We start from the raw sequence: 13,868 nt of genomic DNA, 5'->3' as shown, positions 1-13,868 counted from the left end.
TTTCATTTGGTTTAGGGCATAAATGCCATAAGATTTAAAGTTTATTTACCCAAAGGGATAATGTAAGATCAAAGTCTATTTCCAGTTAAGACAGTGACTTAAAACAGAAATTTAAAACCTCTGCAGGGAGAAAGGGAGGTTGGGGGTAAGGAAGGGAGAGAGGGAAAGGGGGAGGGAGGGAGGGAGGGAGGAAGGGAGGGAAGGAGGAAGAGATAAATCAGAAAATGAAAGATAATTATTGCATGCCCCCTCATTGATCCCATAATATTTCCTGAGCATTCCTCATACATTATATATGTAATAACTATAATTAATCAATCAATAGTATTTCTATTTTTCTCAAGCAAAAATGTATATCCTTTGAGAATATATACTGAGCAAAACATAGAATAGTATATCATCTTTTAAAACACTAGTAATTTGAACTTCTATAAATATACTTAAATAACAAACATTATAGATGGCTATTCACATAGGACACAATGCGACGTAAACGTACAAAAATAAAACAATCATGTTTGAACTCTTTTGCTGTTTTTGTTGGCTGGTTGTTGTTTTGGGAGTAAAGGTATTTAAACAATTCAGATAACAGAATGATCTCATCAATATTTATCTGGGGGAGCCTAGATATAAAGTTATACTGTGCATCGGCACACACCCAAAGACAAAGGCAGCAACCATTCCTATGGGACCTTTTACTGTCCCCTACAGGGGCTCAGGAATGCTGGGAAGGAGTAGAGGCCTCCCAAGTTATGAGACATTTTTGTTAGCTGTTCTGTGGAAAGGAAATATAATCAGATCCCACCCCACCCCCAGCTGGTGAAGTGTGAGGCCATCAAGCTGTCCTTTGAGTGAGGGGAACACAAAGCATGCCTCCTTCTCGGGTTCTCCCACACCCCACTCGCTATGAAGTGTTTCTCCACTCGTGGAAAAGGTACCACCATTCTGGACCAGGGGTAGGGGATTTCAGTTCCACAAAAACATCTGTCCTGTTCCAGTTGCTGCCATGGAAAACATTCCTTCATCCAACAAAACGATTTGGAGAATTCAGTAGAATTGGAGAGCTGAACATTTCTATGGTAAAAGAGTGATCTTTGTCCACAGAACGTTGTAATTCTCTTGAGAGCAGGGAACAGTGTTTTCACATTGCACCTAGAGTCTGGCATAACTGAGCTCCCAGCAGGAACACAAGGACTGTTCAACTGGGCTCCATCCCTCCGGTCTCCATGGGAACGCCACACCTGGAAGGATTCCTGCTGCTCCTGGTATTGGTCCTCACCAAGACTGCATCTCTACAGGAAGCTGATACTTGAGGACATGGTCTCAGTTTTCTTACTGTGAGCTCTGGTAACATCCTGAAGAGTTGCCTGGAGGCGGGTGGGGGTGGGCAGAGAATGCTGGCTTGATGTCCAAACAGAACTTTCAACAGAGGCAGAGGATGGTGGTTTCTGGAGTCCCTAGGGGGAGCCTGCAGGGGCCGATGCAGATGCAGGGTCCTGCTGCTGCTGATAGATGTCCTGAATCAGCATGGTGTTCATGACCTTCCACTCCCGGTATTTTCTGGCTGTCAGCTTCGGATCATCCAGCAACTGGTTAATCATGGCCAGGTCATGTTCTTTACACTGTCCAAGTAGAAAAAAAAAAGGGGGGGGGGGGGGGGGGGTGGGGGAGGTTGTAGTGAATATCTCAATTTCAATAAGCCACCTTCATCTATTTTACAAATAAGTGCACATACACATTCATCAAAATTATCAAAGTGTGTTTACACATTAATATTCAAATCCCTACAACAACCCTAAGATATATGGCAGGACAACTGTAAGTATCCTACCCAATGGAAGAATTAGACATTCAGCCAAGGTCTCCTATGTGACTCTTCTCTGATTAATCCATTTTTGCACACCACAGTGATAGTTCTGTCTCAGTGTGACCATTATTCCTTCCGAAACTCATAACTCTATCATTATTTCATTGGCTAGCCAACTTCACCAAGTAAAATGGAAAACAGTGCTTTCCCTAAGATATAAGATAATAAAAAATATATTTTTATTTTATCTTAATTTTTAATAAATCACACATTTATTTAATTAATATATGCAGAATATTTATATAGGCCTTTCTTTTAATTCAAAGACTACTAACCTTCCATGAAAACAGTATATACTGGTGCCTAACAGAGTATAGAATCTACTCCTATTAATTTACATTTCACCCTGCCTCCTCTGTAATCAATGACACACATTTCTGAAATGTCGGACCCAGGTTAGGGAAGTTTTTTGTAGTCAAGAAATGAGGTAAAAATAAGATGCAACAGCTTCCAGATTCAAAAAAAAAAAAAAAAAAAAAAAAAAAAAAGATGGTTCAGTCCTAACAATTTTATCTCAAATCTATTCTTCCTTCCTCTATCCCTATGACTATCACACCAATTTCAGATACTAAGTCCAATATACCACACTCTACCTGCTGTACAGCCTCCTAAAGGAGTCCCTGTCGCTAATCTCCACTTCAGATCCACCTTTTGCATGGCAGTGCTGGGATCCACCTAAAATACTGAGTCCCTTTAACGGTTCATCTTCACATCCCCTGTTCCATGGGCTGGTGAACCATTTGTTGCTCACTATGTTATGCTTAGATACTCATGGATTCCTCAGACAACTTTTCTAAAGCTTTGTAAGGAAGGTGATAATTAACATGGAATTCATTGCTGTGTTTTTTATACCTAACACACAATGCCAATTGCAGGAAGACATTCAACACATAAATATTAATGAACCACTCTCTCTACCTGCCTCTAGGATAGCCTGTGTGTAGCTAAAAATTTACAGCTGTGATCATTGGTTACAGTTCAAATTCATAACCACTGCCATTAAGTGGACTTTCATCACGTTTTCTCATCCCTTTCCTCTCTCACTCTTCCAAAGGACTAGTTCAAAACTTCCTCTGCCTATTCAAGCCTTGCCCCTATCTTCCCTTACAGCTGATGACCTTGTTCAATTTTTTTTTAGGAAAAGAAACAATGAGAATATTTCTCCCCAGTTCCTATTGCCCACTACCTACATCTACATAATTATTTTACTCAAATTCCATCTATCAAAGATTTTCATGCCTATCCTAATTAATAAGTGATCCCTCAACATTCTTTATACCCCTTCTCTTCTCTATAAATCTATCATTACTTTGTACACTATAAAATTACTTACTTTGTTTATTTCTCCCTCTACCTAAATATAGCTTCATGAGGGCAGGCAATTTTGTATGACATATCCACTGCTATGTCCCCCAGGACTTGAAAGAATGCTGACACATGGTGGACATTCACTAAATACTTGTTGAAAAATTAATATGTGAAATAAGAAATGAATGAATAAACTACTTATTCATTTGCTTTTTAATTTCTCTTGTATCATGAACCCTATTTGGAGCCCAAAAAGAATCCTCTCCAAACAAAAATATTTTTATACATGATACACACACACACACACATAGGATTAGGAATTAGTAAATCCTACATAATTAAAGGCAGAACAACCTGTCACTATGATTTGCACCAACCACCATGGGACAGACTCTCAATGCAGACTCTTAATGTGCTCATGGCTGGTGAGCACAGTGGCAGTGATGGGAGCCTCTCTTTCCTCCCATATCAAACATCCCCTGAGGGCTTCCAGACTGCAAGAGGGCACAGGCCAGGCTGAGGGACCCCCCTGAGTGCATGAATTTCATGCACCGGGCCTCTAATATATATCTTATTATATATTATATATCACACATCTATATCTGTATAACTATACAGACATTTCCACATAGTTTTAAGAATTCTAGAATTGTCAGCATTTGTTTTATCCAAATGAAGTATCTGGTCATAGATGATCACAAATGTAGTGGCACTCAAATCTATTGTTTTATTACATTTTTCTTGTTTGCTTCTTTTCTAGTTTCTATATTGGCCAGGATAATATAGATTTCAAGAGAAAAGTATCTCTCCCCCTCACCCTCCAGAAGTCTGAGTGATGAGATTTATAATCTTGAATCAAGTGAATAAGGATGTGATAATATATGAAGATCAAGAGATATATTTAGATTTAAGAAAAGAGAAAAAATTTTTCAGTAGGAAAGTAATCAAAGAAGGACAGATAACAAGCAGGCTGGCCAGGACCCAGAAGCAGAGAAAGGAGGCGAAGTAAGTGGGTAACTGGGAAGGATTACTGGCAGAATGTCAAGCCAGGGTCAAGGAAGTTTTCTTTCTTCTCTCTGAGTTCTCAACATTTATGCTTCCATCAAAAAAAAAAAATTATTTTTTAAAAAAGAGCTTTCATCCTCTAACACCATAGTGCTATTCATATGAAGTTATTTAAGGATTCTTCCTTTTGCTCTAAAGAAATTTTGTCATCTGTTTACCAGAGAGATCCTAATATTTTATTGAAAAACAAGATCTTTGCAGTTGAACAAAATTTGGAAAATAAATTGTTAAAGGCAAAAATGCACTAATCATCCCTCTAAATCTGATAAAAGGTTTTGGAAAGGGTCTCCAACTTTGGGCTAACACCACATATTTTATAATTCTAAACAATCCAAATGTTTTACCATTTGGCTCAAGTCTGTATTAGTTTGTAATGGATAAAAGAAAAACACTGTAGACAAGAATTCAGAGGAAGAGAATTATGAAACAACAAACCCTCTAAGCTCCCTCCTAGACCCAGCACCCTGGACTCATCAGCATCACACTGGGTCCTGCTCTCCCAATGCTTTGAACCACTTTTACATCTTCCTTAATTTCTGGCATGTAGGCTGGGCTTGGTAGGGCTTCCAAAAAATACTGTGAAAGACAGATGCTATAATTTCATTTTTCACTACAAATGTGCAGCAGATAACTTGAATCAAAACCTAAGCATTGAAATTGTATTCTATCGGAGCAGTTGGGCAAAGAAGGGTTAGTTCCTCTTGAAGTAGGTCAGGGAAAACCTGAGATGAACTTTCAAGCGGACCCCTTAATTATTCCAGTAATCATTCATTATAAAATAAAAGAAGACTTAGCCAAAACTCAGTGGATGTTGAGCTATTAGAAATTCCTAAAGATCTATATTACGGCATGACATGATAGTCTGCTCAATGTTCTTGAAGGATTTCCACATTTGTTCCAATACAATCCCCATACAGGGATTTTTTTTATGTATGGAATGTGCCTATCACTAATATAAACACTATTGTTAAACAGTTCCCTTGTTTCTGCATGAAATTGTTGTCTCTGCTTGTCCACACTCAAGCTTTGAAGTGTTTTATTTTTTATTTATTTATTTTTTAAATATATTTTATTGATTTTTCACAGAGAGGAAGGGAGAGAGATAGAGAGCCAGAAACGTCGATGAGAGAGAAATATCGACCAGCCGCCTCCTGCACATCCCCTACCAGGGATGTGCCCTCAGCCAACGCACATGCCCTTGACCGGAATCGAACCTGGGACCTTTCAGTCCGCAGACCGACGCTCTATCCACTGAGCCAAACCGGTTTCGGCTGAAGTGTTTTATTTTTTAAATAAATCTTGATATTGCAATGTAACATATACAGAGAACAGCACACACACAACAGGGCTTGTGCTTGATGAATTATCATAAAATGGACCAGTCTGTAACCAACACCAAAGTCAAAAAGGACCCTTATCAGTATCTCAGAGGCTGTACTTGCGGCCTCTCCCATCAAATCCTTCCCACCTCCTCAAAGGCAACAACCATCCTGACTGCTTTGAATTTTAAAGCCAGAGAAAGGCAAGTACCATATGATTTCACTGACATATGGAACCTAATGAATGAAATAAACTAACACAATAGAAACAGACTCATAAATACAAAGAACAGACTGAAAGCTATCAGAAGGGAGGTGGAGGGCGGGGCGAAAAAGTAAAGATATTAAGAAAACAAACAAAAAACTCACAGACAGACAACAGTTTGGTAATTACCAGGAGTAAAGGGGGATGGAGAAAAATAGGAGAGGGTAAAGAGGAGAAATAGTGATGGAAGGAAACATGACTTGGAGAGGTGAACACACATACAATATACAGATGATACATTATAGAATTGTACCCCTGAAACTTGTATAAATGTATTATTCAATGTCATTGTAATATAGTCAATTAAAACTAATTAAAGATGGTTAAAATAATCCTTATAGCTTTCCAACTTGAATAAATAAATATACAGTACTAAATTATCTTTGTCCAATGAATAGTTTGATGTACTTTTTTCCCATCAACGTCAACTTCCACACAATCATGCCTTCCTCCCTCCTAATGAGGTTGATAGGAACAGGTGACATGGATGATGTTTCACAGCCCCAGCATCACACTTTTGTAAGGCCTAAGGGATCTGTGGAAAAGGCTTCCTTCTAGGAATGTACAGAGAGTAGTTGGGCATTATAACCCCTGACATGGCCCCCAGTGCTCTTTGCTCCCAGGTATTCATGCCCTTGTATAATCCCCCTCTGTGGATCCATGCTGACCTAGTGACTGGCCTCTAAGGACCAGAATACTGTAAACACCGTGAATGCAATGGGATGTCACGATTGACATTGGCATATGATCCATCTTGTTCCACTCGCTCTCCGTGTCTTACTTGCCCTCGAGGAAGCCAGCTTTCATTTTGGGAGCCACCCTAAGAAAGGGCTACAGGGCAGAGAACTGTGTGGCCTCCTACCAACAGACAATGAACAACTGAGACGCTCAGTCCAGCAACCTGTGAAGACCTGAATTCTGTCAACCACCTCATGAGAGAGCCTACAAGGACTGACTCCCCTAGTGGAGGAATGAATGCAGTCCCAGCTGAAGCTTGGATCACAGGCCCAGGAGGGAGAAGCTCCTCAGCAAGCCATGCCCAGATTCCTGACCCACAGACACTGTGAAATAAGTGTTTATTGATTATGGTTGCTAAGTTTTGAGAATTTTTGCACAGGAATTTGTGCACCTAATGCACAGGAAGAAAGGAAAAAGCTGGACTGATCAATTAGATGGCAACAGTGCTGGTCTATTACCATGAAGTATATATTTCCCACTGCTCAACTCTCGTGGTATATCTTGGCTGCTGAGCCTACAGCTGAGAGTCACTAAGTTTCTGCCATATTTGAAATCTAGAAAATTTCTTCTGGATATAGTACAGAATAGTGGCACTTTGTGATAAATCAGTGGAATCCCAAGATCTTATTAATATTATAGTTTATTCTCACAAGTTAACTATCTTAAGCGCTCATCAACATCTATTGGGCTAGGTAAAAAGGTACATACACAAAAATTACTACACATGGGCCCTGACTAAGGATCTTAACATTTTTATATGTTATATCGAAGTTTTATATATCAGAGTGAATATAAAAATCAAGGCCTATGTAGAAAAGTAGATGGGTTCCCCCTATGAGTGTCTAGAGCTTCAAGAACACCAAAGGTCACCTCATCCCACAGAGACTGGACTTGATTTTACTTCCCTTGCTCCCACCCACACATACACGCAGTGGCTAGCATGAATCTCTGCAGAACCAGCCATTCTTCACCCCACATCCCCAGAGTTCATCTACAGTTTGACATTTTTTACCTTTAATGTGCTATTCAAGGTTCGGATTTTGTGGAGTTTCTCATTTATGGATGGATTTTTACACCGCCTCACAAAGGACTTTCTCAACTCCTTTTTGGTTGAAGGTCGCCGGTCCCCAAGCGGAGATAGACTGGCTTGCTCTAATGACTTGTAGAGCTTCTCCATTTCATCATCTCCAGACACTCTGGTTTCTTCTATGAAAATTTTAAAAAAAGCAATAACAATAAACCCAGTTAAAATCAAGGTGAGAACACTGAACACGGTGGTCCTAAAACAAGGCCCTGCTGACACAATGATCTCAGACTTCGAGCTTCCAGAACTGTGAAACAATAAATTGTTGTTGTCTAAGCCGCTCAGTTTGTGAGTTTATGGTACTTTGTTTTGGCACAGTCATGCTCTCTTTAAGATGCGAGGGAAGGAAGGATCTGTTCCAGGCCTCTCTCTGTGTTTCTGTTGGTTCCTTGCCTTGCAGCAGAATAACTCCATCTTCACAGGGAGTTCTCCCTGCATGCATATCTCCGAATCCAAATGTGTCACTTTTATAAGAAGACCATTCATACTGAACTAGGACTCACCCTACTGACCTCATCTTAACTAATTATATCTGCACCTACTCAATTTCTAATGAAGCCATAGCCTAAGGTACAGGGTGGTCAGGACTTCAATATAGGAGTTGTGGAAGAACACAATCAAACCAACAATAATTCATCATCTAGCTAGCCAAAATTCATGTCCTTCTCACACGCAAAACATATTCATGCCATCTCAACAGCTCCAAAGTCTTAACCCATTCCAACATCAATGCTAAGTTTAAAATCTAATCCAAATATCATCTATTTCTGGTATTGGAGAGACCCAAAGAATGACTCATCCTGTGGCAAAATTCCTCTCCATCTGTGAACCTATGAAACCAAAAGAGTTATATGCTTCAAAAATACAGTGATAGGACAGGCAAACCCTAGCAATCTAATACACACCCTAAGGCTTCAGAACCACTTTCCCAGATGACACTGAACTTCCCATTGAAAGAAACCTGCCTGTGGTCTGTGGCTCTGAGCAGATAATGGTTATTCTTTCTGCTTCCTCCACTCACATTCCTAACTAGGCCTTTCCAGCCTCAGCCCAAATGCTTCTAGTGAAGCAACTCTACCTGAGAACCAGGGGACCATTTGTGCTCGGCTAATCCAATGGCAGCTCCATCATGCTGGCCACAGTCGTTGATTTAGGGATGAGCCTGGGTTTCAGGGCAGGCCAGCTGGAGCCAGGGACCTCAGTTCTGAACTTCGGTTTGGGGTTATCACGGAGTCAATCTCCCTTTTTCCCTAAACTGAGTAGTGTGATGATGTGAATTAGAAGATTCCAGAAATCATCCCAGGAATCATGAGAATGGAGCCAATCTATAGACATGGCCAAGACATGCATTTTAGTGACACCACTGGAGTTCTCAGCCTACGAGAGCTTTCTCTCTCCCTCTTCCTTCCTCTCTGAAAACAATCCTATCTAATAAAAGGGTAATATGCAAATTAACCATCACTCTGTCACAAAGACGGTGGCTCCCATAGTGGCAGGGGCACTGGATGCTGGTGGCATCGCCCCAGCAACAGGCCCTTGTGTCCCATGTGCCCTGGCCCATGGAGGGAGGGCGAGTGGGAGGGACTCTGGCCAGAGGCCAGCTGGGGCACAAGACACTGGCATCATTGCAGGCCGGGGTGAGGGACCACCCCATGCATGAATTTTGTGCACCAGACCTTTGGGGGATATATATATATATATATATATATATATATATATATATATATATATATATATAGTGGTAACATAAAAGGGAAGGTGGGGGTGGATGAGTGGGTGGGGAGAGATTAACCAAAAAACTTATATGCATTAGGACTTTACTTCTAATAAGTTCTAAATACATAGCCTTCAGGACCACAGTATTTTTAAAGTAAGTATTACATATTTAATAAACTTTAAGAAGCAAATCAAGCAAGCATATAGCAAAGATATACAGAATGGTTTCTTTAAGTTTCTCTCTGCTCACTAAGCTGTTAAGTTATTCTACTAAAATGTATGACAGAAAATAAAATTACTCTTGTCTAATATATTAGTTTATAATTATGTCAGCTTTAGTAAAATGATTATATTATGTATCTAATTCACAGATATTAAATTGGTGAAGATAAAAAACAATTAGAATCTTAGAATAATGTGACATAAATACATTCCATAAGTGAAAGATTAAAAAGGACTGCCTTTTGGATAATATTTATTATTGTTTAACATACTTATATCAGTATATGTTATCTTTATGTTAAAATATCAGAAGCATCTCTCTTCTACACACACATATTCCTTTCCTTCACTTCAACTTTGGGATATTAGCAATGAGAATATAGGGGTGTGTGTGTGTGTGTGTGTGTGTGTGTAATTTTAAAATTAAAACATAGGTAACAGGGACCTATTAATATTATTGAAAGTTAATACACAGTTAATACCTAAAATATGAACAAATAATATTCTCTATTAGGATCCGTTTTGGAACTAGAGATAACAGTGAGATAAGGTTAAAGTTCTTGGAGAAATAAGTAGGAAAATGAAAGGCAAATTATTGTACTATTCTTACTTCTCTGTTATCATCTCTCCTTAGCAGAAACTTTAAACTGAAAGCCTCTGTGTCTAACTTCTAATAACCTGACTCCAGAATAGCCCACAAGCGTAAGGACAATAAAATAATAAATGGTGTTGTGAGTCATCAAATAAAAATATCCTTACTGGCTTATTTGTATCATAATCTGAGAAGCGTACAATGTATTGCTAGATACTCAGGATCTAACCATGCCCGCACCTAGACAAGGACTTTATATTGTTTTCACTGCTGCTAGTGGTGAGTCCTTCCCTGGTTGCTATATGGAAGATCAGCACTGGCCTGTTAGCCCACAGTTCTATTCCTGTACCTTTAAGTGGCTTCTCTGTAAAGTAATATTGTAAAAAGCTCTCTTTCCACATTCTTATGTCAATATTTTTCTAAATTATAATCACATATCAGGAAGCACAAGATTATGTCTCCTATTTTACCGGATTGTAAAGAGAGCAGGAAAAAAAGGTGGGCAGGAAAGACCACGGCTCTCTCCCATTGGAAACAGCAGCCAGTTAATTATTTCCACTTCCTGTGGCCTCCGATAGGACATAGAAGGAATTCTGTCCGACAGCCAACTGTTTCCAATGCAATTGTTGTCCTTCCTCTCCAGAGTGTATTTTAGTCTTCTCCCATAAATTAACAGGACTTCAATTCCCTTCTCTACATAAGGCACTTCATTGTCTAGCTCATCTAGCCTCACCAGTGCTTCACCAGGAAAGGTGAAAACTATGTTTATGTTATGGAAAAAAAAAAAAAAAAATGGAGATTCTTAAAACACAGTAAGTAATCTTTCCCAAGGTAAATACATGATGGAATTAAGAATAAAAATTCAATCCTACAAGGCGCTGCTAGACCAGTCTTCTCAAACTTTCATCGGCAAAAATCACCTAGAGATGGTGTGACAATGCATATTCTGATTAAGTCGGGCCAGGAAGGTGCTGCGATTCTAAATGTTTAATAAACTTCCAGCACTGTTGGCCCATGGACCACACTTAGAGTAACCAAGCTAGACTGTGTCATCACTATGTCAGGATTGTGTCGCTAGCCTCAACGCATCAGAAGAGAAAAGGACTGGAGCCACAGTGAGAAAGGTGGGACTTGTCCAGACAGTGGCGTCTATTTGCTCTGAGCCACATCCTAATGAAAAATGTATATATTTACATCTTTGTTCACAGGCGTATGTCCAGAATCCCTGCTCTAAAGCATGGCATCTCGTAGTTGAGTTGGCACCATTTTGAGGGGAAGGTTGGTGACACTTGACATCTGTTAGATCAGCTCAGCAAGCCTCGAGGGGGCAGACTAGAAAACTTTCTCTAAACTTAGGCCAGTAATCGAATAATTTAGACTCAGGAAAGACATGGTATTTTGTTAACACAATCTTTCTTGGTGATATTAGTGAGACATAACAACAGTTTTAACTAATGGTTAGAAGTTCATTCCTTTCCAAGATTATGTCAAATGAATGTGCTGCTCCCTCCCCTTCCTCCCATGCATTTTAGCCTATTGTCTGCTTCAGCTGGGACAGGCATGCTCCAGGGGCCAAGAATTCACTGTCAGCAGATTCTCTCCTTAAAAGCTGTATTTTCAACTTTGCCTCCCCCACTATTTTATTTTTAGTGTTTCCTTGTGCTTTCTAGAATGTGGTTTTTATTTTCTTTGTAGAACATAAATCCTGGCTTCAGAAGACAAGGGGAATTCATATGCCATATTTTATATTAGAATTTGAAAGGGAACCTTTGGAGATTAAAAAAGCCTAAACGATGCTCCAAAGTAGACAATGTTAGTTTCCAAACACGAAACACTTGGAAAGGTTTAGGCAGAAAGTGTCTCTGGTTCCACATGCTACAGGAGATATGAGTGTGCTGGAAAACTCATCCTTGATTCCTCTCTTTTCTTCACACATTTGATTCATTCATTTATTCAACTCATCCATCAAATACTCTGTTAATGTCCACTGTGTGCTGGGGATGGACTTAAACAGAGTATACTTTTTTATGAACCTTACATTCTCACATTCTCATATTTTATCTTTACAATATATCCTAAATATATGTATTTTCTTTTCTCCCCTGTACCCTCATCGCTACCATCTTAATCCAGCCAACATTATTCAACTGTTGGCCCATTTCAATAGCTACATGTCTATGTTAGCTTCCTAATATCCATTTTCCACATAGTGAAGTCATCTCTTAAAAATGAGCATCAACCTATGAGCCAGGTGGTCACAGTTCAATTCCCAGTCAGGGATCATGCCAGAGTTGCAGGCTCCATCCCCAGTAGGGGACATGCAGAAGGCAGCCAATCAATGATTCTCTCTCATCATTGATGTTTCTATTTCTCTCTCCCTTTCCCTTTCTCTTTGAAATCATAAAAATATCTATTTTTTAAAATGTAAACCACACCATAACATCCCCAGCTTCAATTTCTCCAAAAACGTATGACTGCATTTGGAAAAAGACCCAAACATCTTAGAAGACCCAGAATGCCACTTAGTTCTCCAATCCCTTTCTATGCCTCCCCAGCCCACTCTGCTTCAGACACTACAATTACTCATGTCTGTGGTGATGCCGGTATAAAGAAACTTCCAGGGATGTCAGTCATATAAAAGCATAGCACATACAAATACACCTAGATCTGTGTGAGTGGGCTCTCTGATGTTTGCACAACGGTAAAATCACCTAACAACGCATTTCCCAGAATGAATCCCCATCGATAAGTGGTATCTGTATGTAGTTACTTCTGTTTTTCTCATTAAGTAACCTGTACTGCTTAACTGGTAGTTATAAAACAGGAAGGAAATTGTTCTGTTTATACAAATGTGGCTTGGCTCACATCACATCTAACCCAACCCTGTGTCTTGCTGATTACTTATGCAGAATTGTTCTTAATCAGGTGGTTAAAATCTCAAGCTCTGGAGTCAAACAAAACTGCATTCCAAACACAAATTTTCACATGTACTAGGTGCATGAACACTTTCAGCAGTCTACTTAATCACGGTAAGCCCCGGTTTCTTCATCCATAAAATAGAAGTGGCAATAAAGTACCTGCTTTTAAGTGTGCTGTGGTGGAGAAGGAGTAAAAGTTTTCCCTTGGAGATCAGGCACACCACAAAAAAATGCCTGCAGCCACCATTTCTATCAGCATTGCCCTGCATGGCCAACCCATAGCAAGAAATGTATGTGGAAGTTAAAATGGCCAACAGTACCCCAAACTCTCTTTAGAAAGACCAAGTTAGAAAAACTTGCCCTATCAGACATTAAGAATCTTTTTCTAAAAGGGTAGGAGTCAGGGTAGGAAAAAAATAGATTGATGAATGACAGAAGTCTAAGAAGCAACAGAACTGGATTTACAACAAAGATGGCATTGGGGACTCATATGGACACTTTGGAGAAAGCTGGATTTTACATAAATGATACTAGAAAAATGACACATGCACATGGAATAAGATGATAGCAGGCATTAGTAGACCAGGATGTATGCATAATAATTCTCATTCAGAAAATGAAAAGACAAGCCACAGGCTTGGAGGAAGTATTTGCCACCACATATAAAAGGTCTTGTATTTAAAATATACAAATAACTCAACAATGAGAAAAAACACACAAAACAAAACAAATAAAAGTAAGTAAAAGATTTCAGCAGATATCTCACCAAATACA

General features: G+C 39.4%; 1 protein-coding gene across 1 annotated transcript in view; it reads right to left on the bottom strand.

Annotated features, from left to right (window-relative positions):
* Positions 1 to 559: 559 nt before the first annotated feature.
* IPCEF1 (interaction protein for cytohesin exchange factors 1) overlaps positions 560 to 13,868 on the bottom strand; it is an 80,210-nt gene continuing 66,901 nt past the window's right edge. The window contains exons 10-11 of the mRNA XM_036413844.2: positions 7,575 to 7,768; positions 560 to 1,622 (exon numbers count right to left, since the gene is read on the bottom strand). Of these exons, the coding sequence (XP_036269737.1) occupies positions 1,458 to 1,622; positions 7,575 to 7,768 (359 nt within the window). The 3' untranslated portion in view covers positions 560 to 1,457. The remainder of the gene's footprint in view (positions 1,623 to 7,574; positions 7,769 to 13,868) is intronic.

Source organism: Pipistrellus kuhlii, unplaced genomic scaffold (genome assembly GCF_014108245.1).
Source record: "Pipistrellus kuhlii isolate mPipKuh1 unplaced genomic scaffold, mPipKuh1.p scaffold_m20_p_5, whole genome shotgun sequence".
Taxonomy (NCBI): domain Eukaryota; kingdom Metazoa; phylum Chordata; class Mammalia; order Chiroptera; family Vespertilionidae; genus Pipistrellus; species Pipistrellus kuhlii.
This window is presented reverse-complemented; position numbering and strand designations above follow the sequence as displayed.